We start from the raw sequence: 8768 nt of genomic DNA, 5'->3' as shown, positions 1-8768 counted from the left end.
AGGGAATCACCATTATGGGATAATTATGGATGGTCTTGGCCTATCATAATTAGGGTTTCCCATGCTTTCCTATAAATAGGTTCATATCTCCATCATTGTTAGTTGCACAAAAATTTCAAGAGAGAAATCATTGTAAGGATGAGAACACATCCTTTAGAGCTGTTAGTAAGAAAGAGAGATTCTTTTTTTAGAGCTCAAGTAAGGTGTAACCTTTGTGTGTGATTGTAAATTTTCTTGGAAGTTAATAAAATCTCTCTAACCCTCTCTCTCTCTCTCTTTCTCTCTCTCTCTCTCTCTCTCTCTCTCTCTCTCTCTCTCGTTACGCCGTGGATGTAGGTAACCTTGACTGAACCACATTAATTATTGTGTTCAATTGATTTACATATACATAAGTTTTATTTCCGCAAGTTCACTAAGGTTTTTTTGACATTTATCTGAAGTGCTTAACTTGTTTTGTTGTCATCCCACCAAACTGGTATCAAAGATATGGTTGAAGATCGGGAAGTTAAGATTGACAAGTTCAATGGCCACGATTTCGATTTTTGGAAAACGAAAATCAAAGACCACATCTACCAAAAGAACTTACACGAACCATTGTCCAAAAGTAAACCTAAAGAAATGAAGCAGGAGGATTGTGATTATTAGATCAGAAGGCACTTGGTGTGGTGAGATTATCCTTGGCAAAGAATGTAGTTTACAACATTGTCAATGTGAAGACTACTCATGAGTTGATCAAGATTCTATCTAACATGTATGAAAAATATTCAACAACAAATAAGGTTCATTTGATTCGACAATTGGTAAATTTGAAGATGAAGGAGGGTGGCTCAGTAACTAATCATGTTAATGAATTTACTTCAATCTTGTCCAGGTTGGTGTCGTTTGATATTAAATTCGAAGATGAAGTCATGGAATTAGTACTATTATCATCTTTATCTAATATTTGGTCTAGTATAGTAACAACGGTTAGTAGCTCAGCTGGGGGCGCTAAGCTGAAATTCGAAAGCATTCGCGATTTAATCATTGATGAGAATATATGCAGACGAAATGCTGGAGAAGTTTCTAAAAGCATTCTAAGTACTGAATACATGGGAATCAAGTCCAACAAAGGGTGTAGGGTTAGTGGAAGATCAAAGTTGAGAAGGACAGGTGGACAGAACAATAGGAGGGATGTAACCTGTTGGAACAACAAAGAGAGTGGTCATGTCAAAATTCAGTGCCCAATGCTCATGGAAGATAAAGGATACATTCCTATCTGTGATGGTGTGAATAGTGGCACGTTAACATAGAGTAACAAGGTTGGTATTTGTGCCACGTTTGGACTGAAGTTGGTCTAGGTTGTGTGACATCCCCAATTTCACGGCCAGAAAAGACCGGTTTGTTTATGTTTTGTTTTAAAATCAGAGTAATCGTTTAAAGAAAATTGCTGTGGAATTTGCTCCCAAAACAAAATGTGATAAGAATTTATCAAAGCATTTATTTAAAGAAATGTATTTTCATTAAATAACAAAATCTCGGGATGTCATGTTATGATACAAACCAAAATCATAAACAGTATAAAATAGACCTTACAACAGTTAGTTATAACTACTGTCTATAATCCAAAATCTCTCGTTATGCCAGCCAACTTATGCGCTCGTGCCATAACCTGTAATACAAAGAAAACTGAGTGGGTCGGGCTTGGGATCCTGGTGAGCATATAGGGTTTTCAACCCACAATGTTATATCATATATGTATATATATTAGAACTCACAAACTTATACAATTTCACCATATAAAAACAACTCTTATCCCACCCCGTCGATCCTCACAATGACACGATCTAAACTCTTGTATCAAAATTTTTCCTCTCTACCGGATCCATACTCCTGGGTCTAAAACTAACATCTTGATCTGATCCATACTCCCGGATCTAAAAATAACCTCTTGATCTGATCCATACTCCCAGATCTAAAACTAACCTCTTGATCTGATCCATACTCCTGGATCTGAAACTATGGCTAATCCATACTCCCGGGCTAGGGACAATTAACTATGTCTTAATCCATACTCCCGGATTAGTAACAAGTTAATCTCGTTTATTGACAGTATCGTTTTCGAGGCCCTTATCGCAATACGTGTCAATGGGTTTTTAGAGTACACCGGTGAACATCAAGTTCACAACACCTACAAGTTGCAAGCCTGATAGTGTTCCACTGAACTGTCTAGAATAGTCTGTGGTTGTCATCCCTACTCTGCTGAATGACGGGGGCCATCGTTTGGGTAAAGGTTTCACTCATTTTTCACCTGTCACCCTCACCTCAAGATCTTTATCTCCCTTTTATCTCATTATCCAACTCATCTTTTATCACACACCAACTATCTCATCTACCCCTGTTCTAACAAACATATTTGTAGATATAAAATACATATACAATTTAACTCATTTAAAAACTATATAAAACATCCATTCCACACTCATCTCAAATAAACAACAATATATAAACACATAGCATGTTTCTCATAGCAAATACTTCATATTTTATGTGTTAGAAGAAAGTGACTACACATTCACTCATAACATAGATGTAATACATTCTGTCAATACTTGTATTAAAATCGTGTTTATGAAAGGGATATACACTCACTTGATCAGAAGATGATCGGACAGCACTATGGCTCTAAAAGTAGTATTCTTCGGTGAAACTGGAATATCTTCAAACACCGGGCTTCTCACGGGAAGAGCTTCGGCTTGAAACTCTTTTCTTCTCGGGATCTTCGGGGCTTCGGAACTCGCTTCGGGTGTCGGGATGATACCGGGGCTTCCGGGGTACTTTAAGAGGGCTAGATAGGGTATCGAAAGTGAGAGAGAAGAAACGGAGCAACAAAATTCGACTAACCCTCGATTTCTATTTATAGGGCCAACATTCTGTACCCACATCATATTTTCCAATGCTCACGTCGTGAGCCTAGTAGGTCACTGCATTCCTCACTCATCCACTTGCTCTGGAGGGTGTCCAGTCTGTGCTCACGTCGTGAACACTATGCTTACGTCGTGAGTTCTGACACAGCCTCGAAATTTATGTTCCGAACTTCAGAAAATCATATCTTCCGTATACGAGCTCCGTTTTCGACGTTCTTTATATGCACACGTATGTGAGATTATGCTCTACAACTCTCGTTTAAACTCCGTCGGCTAATTTTGACTTTAACTTTTATTATATTATTTTAGTAGGCCGGGACAAGAAAACTCCGTTAGAAAATCATATCTTCTTCATTGGACATCCGTTTTCGTCTGTCTTTTCACCGTTGGGCTACTATCGTCGAGATCTTCAATTCTCGTTTAGATTTTTTCGGCTAGAAACCACTCGATCTCATATTCGAACTTTGGGTTGCATACCGCTAAGTTGAAACTTCGAAAAATCATAACTTCCTCATACAAAGTCATATTTAGACGTTCTTTTTATGCACGCTCTCGGTTTAACGTATTCTACGACTTTCATTTAGATCGCTAAGGCCAAATATCACTCTAACGTAAATTCACTATTTACGTCGTGTTATGTCGTGTCGGTTCTGTTGTGAAATTTCGATAGGTCATAACTTCTTCATTATAACTCGGATTTTGGTGTTCTTTATATGTATGGAATCCATGTAACATATACTACAACTTAGTTAAGATTACTCCTTCTAAATAATCTTCCATCAAAAATTCAGTTTTGATGCTTATCGTCTCTAAATTGACTAGGCCAGATCTACGGGCGTTACAGGTTGACTGTTGTTCGCTTATTGGAGTAAGTGGGGGTACCCAAAATTGACTTTTCGGCATTCCCGATGTAGGCTCATATATGATGATATATGTGGTTGTCCGACTTCTTTTTGTGAGGACTGGGTCTAAGGAAGACATTGGTCGGACATGGCTTTGTGTCGTGTTGCTGGTACCCCCTTCACTGTCGTTAGCCATGACCGGCGTTAAAGGTTTGAAGCTTTTGGTATTTTTGTCTCAACAATCGGAGGGCGCCAATGATGTGATATCAGACCTTCGGCGTGTGTTAATGGCTTTGATGAGTTCTCTTCGATGAAAGTCTACAATCACAACAAGTAAACAGGTCGTCAACCAATCCCCGGGAGGAGGTCCCGGGAGAATGCTCTGACGGTTAAGTCGGTCTCTAAGAGAGATGAAAGGCTATGTGTAAAGCGTGAGGCTTATAGAATTAGGGATTAGATTCCCTTAACGTTGAAGGCATGAGGCCTTTTACAGTAAGGGCTTGGGCAAGGATCCCTCCTGTGGGGACAAGGGTGTCAGACCCCGATTGGGATAGCCATGGTAATGGTGCGTACACCTGTACTAAAGTTAGTAGGTGATGGTTTTCGCCAGCTGGTTTTCCCGCGTGGGTTCCAGGCTGGAATCCAGTCGGTGAGAGGTAACTTATCGAAGCCGGAATGAGTTCTTGCTAGCAAAGGTGGCTGACACACTTCGTTGTGTGGCTCATCCATTTGGTATTTCTGGTGTGCCTAGAGGGCAAGCTATCATATATGTATATGTATATATATATATATATATATATATATATATATATATAAGAAAAAACCATTTGCTAAAGTGAAAACACAATGTTTAAGGTTTGATATAAAGAATGATGTGATATATTTTGGTGAAATCATAAAAAAAAAATTGTAGTAAACCAAGGTATGTAGAGTAAAATTTTGAGGTAAATTCGGGTGTATTTTGGTGAAATGATAAACGGGTTTTTTTTTTTTTTTGAAGTTTTATGAAATGTATAAGAAACACAACAAGATTCACAAACCAATGTTTCAGATGAATGGAGTTGTGCATAGAAAATCATCAACAAAAAGAATCATTGGTAATATGAAGTGGAAATAATGTAAGAACTCATGAAAACTTCTTTTCTCCTCAACTTGTTGAATAAATCACCAAAATATAACGAAAAAAAACATATCTAGAAATCTGAGCGAAATGGCATTACGTGCTTCAAAAATGTTCAAATGAACAAAAAACAAAACATATCTAGAAATCTGAGCGAAAAATGAAGCAGATATACCGATCTAAGCAAAATATTGATTAAATCTAGAGATTTGAACGATGTTGTAGCAGATTTGGACAGATCTTGGCAAGAGCCTAACAGATCTGAACTGATTATCGTAAGAATGAACAGGTTTAGACAGACTTGAGGTGAAATGTTGCAGATCTGAATAGATCTTGGTGAAAATGAGTTGAGACCAAGAGATGGTAGTTATTTTCTCGAGGTCCCACGGATGGCGCCAATGATGCGACATCAGAATCCGGGCAACGGATCTTGAGTGTTAGATCAGGATCGTGGATCGGAGATGTGCGTCGTTAGCTTGTTCCTGGCTGCAACAGGTAACAAGACTGTTAGAACCGCTCTAGGAACAATGCCCCGGGATCAGGCTCCAACGATTAAGTCAGATCGGTGTATGAGAGAATATGATCGCTCATGGTCAGAGAGAGCCATCTAGGCATGTTGGGAATGAGTATGGGCATGGAGACTGATGCTAAAGAGTGAGAACACTCTAGAAGCGTAGTAGAAGTTGCCTCAATATAAGGAGGAAGAATTATGGACACTTAGGTCAAGAGGAATTAGGTCAGGCATTAGGCTAGCCCAGATCAAGCCCTGCTAGTTGACAGCGGTGCCAGCAAGCTGCGTGGACACATGGTAGTGTCCGGCTGGAGAGCTAGGCACGGAAGGCTTCATGTCGCAGGTGCCAGGAAGGTGGGGTTGCCTAATAGAGGCGCAGGGGCTCCAGGCAAACAAGGTTGCCACCAAATTATAGGATATGCCACCAAATGACTGGATATACAAAGGTTCATGGTGCGCCATCATGACTCCTGATGAGTAACTCAGGTGTCAAGTTTACTAGGATGGTCAAGTTTATCCAAATGTTGCTTAGAAGAATGAAGATGCTCATGGAGTATGTTCCACATAGTTCATGTGCCATCTTGATGGAAAGTGCGCCTTCATGATGTGCCATGGTGACTCCTAATGCTACATCATGGTTCATGATGCTCCATCATATGGTTGATGCTCATGAGGTTGAAGGTTCAAGAAGCGGCATCATGACATTTTGTGATTGGTTGGAAATTAGGGCATCCTTATTATGGGCTAATTATGGATGGGCTTGGCCCATCATAATTCGGGTTCCCATGCTTGCCTATAAATATGTTCATATATCCATCATTGTTAGTTACACATAAAATGCAAGAGAGCAATCAATGTGAGGTTGATAGCACATTCTTTGGAGCAGTTAGTAAGCAAGAGAGAAGCTCAAGTGAGGTGTAATCTTTGTATGTGATTGTAAATGTTCTTGGAAGTTAATAAATATTCTCTCGTTTACCCGTGGACGTAGGTCACCTTGATTGAACCACGTTAAATATTATGTTCACTTGAATTACATTTTCAGAAGATTTATTTCCACAAGTTCAGCAAAGTTTGTTTGGCATTTGTCTGAAGTGTTTAACTTGTTTTGTTGCCATCCCAACACGCAACACAACGGTCACGCCTACTACAAAGGTGCAGGTGGGCATGCACAATCCACGTAGACCACGACCTAATTCGTGGTATGTATACGTGATGTTCCTATGCACCACAACCCAATTCATGGTATGTAACGTGATGCTCCTATGCCTAAAAAAAAGTACCAACCCAATTCATGGTATGTAACGTGATGCTCCTATGCCTAAAAAAAAGTACCATTTATGTTCTCCTTTTGTCCATCCCTTCAGAATCAAAAACCCCTAAAAGTTCTAAATTTGTGATTTAATAAAACTCAGAGAAACAAAAAGATGAACAAGATAGGTAAAAAGTTAAGGAAATCACTAGGTGATTCCCATGGATCGATTTTGTTCATGTCCACCTCTCCGGTTGCATTTATGAAGAAGGTATTATGGATAACTTTGTTTGATAATGTTTCTCAACCTGACCGATTTTTACCGGTTCATACGAAAATCGGTTTTTTGGCCTTTAATGGCCTTTAAGAACCGGATCCGGGACCGATTCCCGGTTGAACGGGCTGGTCCGGTCCGGTTTCCAAAACATGGGGCTTTTGTGAAGAAGGTAATTAATATCGATAACTTTGTTTGACAGATAATGAGTGATAAATTCTTTAGTTTTGGCGCAAAATCGAAATTATAGTGGCATGTCCATTATCGTCTTATGAACCAGAGAGCTTCTGCATTTATTAAAACCTTTGTACACTTCGTTTTCTTTTTTGAAGCATGTTTTCTGCTCTGGTGTTGGTGTAGAAATTGACAGAGAGCACGAAATGCTTTACCCTTCTTTTAACAAAATTATATATTTCCACACTTTACATACCATAAATTACACTTTTGTAACACATAACAAATCATCGTTCAACTCCACAACCATTATTCATATATTTTGTTATATTTATGTATCCAAGTGTCATCGATTGTTTAAAGAGAAAGTACTCTAGTGAGAACCAGTAACCCTACATTCCGGTGGAAAGCCTTGAGGAAATCGCTTAGCATCGTTACAATAGTTATAGATCATATGATTGTCTTTAACCCACTTCAGTTTCTGGCTATGGGTCATACCCCATTGCAAAAGTGCACCAGTTTTAACATTGAAGTTGCGATATGAAGCTGTGAATGGAGCTTTAGTCCAGTCAGTTTTCACTAGCCCACCTCTAGTTGCCCACTCGTCGGCATTCCACAAGCTTGAATACAGCCTCATCGGTTGGTGTTTTGGAAATGGAACACCAATGGCTTCCATATTCTTGAATTCCCTTATGGGTGTTTCATCTACAAGAAAACTAGAACAAAACATTTTATAATATGTTAGTAAATGATGTGAAAAGTAGCATGACTCGGATACAAACTTCCTCTTTCAACCCGTTATTTAGATTTGCTATATGCAACATCTAACAAATGATATAGATCGATTCCTTTTAGCAACCAAACATAAGAATATTTCGCTTTGTTTCTTGTAAAATTACGTGATCATTACAATCCAAAAGGCAAAATCAATAACAAAAATTATCTAACGAATATATATATCTAGCTAGGTGTTGATGAACTTACACAATGGTTTGAGGAGTCCAAATGATGGAATAAGTGTGGAAATTGGAAGTTGGATCGAACCACATTCGAAATTGTTGCTCTCTATCACCTTTGCCTTGGGCGTAGACGTTGGTGTGAAGTGTATATGGTTCGCCACTCACGTTTCCCAAGAACTCAAAGTCTATTTCATCGTGATTCGCACCTTGTGATGACAACTGTTTATTTAACACCAAAAGAACAAATTAACACAGAGATGAATGCAATGAAAGTGGAAGTATTATGAGATCATCGTAGAGAATAAAGCATGCATACATAGTAAGCGGTGACAGTTCCGGCGGAGTTCCCTGGAACAAGCTTCAGTTGCATGTCGATTCTCCCAAACAGATACTCCTTCTTCGACTGGAAGCCTGACCCGGAGACTCTATCGAGAGAAAGAGTAAGAATGTCGCCGGCGCCGATGATCTTACCACGGCCACCACCCCAAGTGATGTCGAAATCATTGTAGAAGTTAGTGTTGCCGGCGGCGTAAACAATCAGAAAGAGTTGTATACAGAATATAAGGAGTAAGCTGGTGGTTCGTGTGTATAAACAAGACGAAGAGGTCATCGTGTGAATGAAGTTGTGGCTTATGATATCCAGTCGTCATCTGTGGGTGATATTTATAGATAGACACAAGTGTAAGTCGGTCTTTAATATCCATTAAAATATGATGAATATTATGCATGTGTCAAA

The 8768-nt window shown here is 39.1% G+C and overlaps 1 protein-coding gene across 1 annotated transcript; it reads right to left on the bottom strand.

Moving 5' to 3' along the window:
* Positions 1–7290: 7290 nt before the first annotated feature.
* On the bottom strand, positions 7291–8682 carry LOC111879592 (xyloglucan endotransglucosylase protein 1). The gene is made up of 3 exons (XM_023876057.2): positions 8349–8682; positions 8058–8251; positions 7291–7789 (listed from the first exon to the last, which is right to left on the bottom strand). The coding sequence occupies exons 1-3, from the start codon at positions 8640–8642 to the stop codon at positions 7447–7449; spliced, it is 831 nt and encodes a 276-aa protein (XP_023731825.1). The 5' UTR covers positions 8643–8682; the 3' UTR covers positions 7291–7446.
* Between the last annotated feature and the right edge of the window lie 86 nt (positions 8683–8768).

The sequence above is a fragment of the Lactuca sativa genome, chromosome 7, assembly GCF_002870075.4.
Source record: "Lactuca sativa cultivar Salinas chromosome 7, Lsat_Salinas_v11, whole genome shotgun sequence".
NCBI classification, from domain to species: Eukaryota; Viridiplantae; Streptophyta; class Magnoliopsida; order Asterales; family Asteraceae; genus Lactuca; species Lactuca sativa.
Note: the sequence above shows the minus strand (reverse complement) of the source record. Positions and strands in the feature narration are given on the sequence as shown.

Bases quoted from the DNA above. Each gene is read 5' to 3' on its own strand.
- LOC111879592 (XM_023876057.2), bottom strand. From the start codon at position 8,642: ATGACCTCTTCGTCTTGTTTATACACACGAACCACCAGCTTACTCCTT. The intron at 8,252-8,348 runs GTATGCATGCTT...TTAAATAAACAG, and splicing joins GAACTGTCACCGCTTACTAT to TTGTCATCACAAGGTGCGAA. The intron at 7,790-8,057 runs GTAAGTTCATCA...GTTTTGTTCTAG, and splicing joins TGGACTCCTCAAACCATTGT to TTTTCTTGTAGATGAAACAC.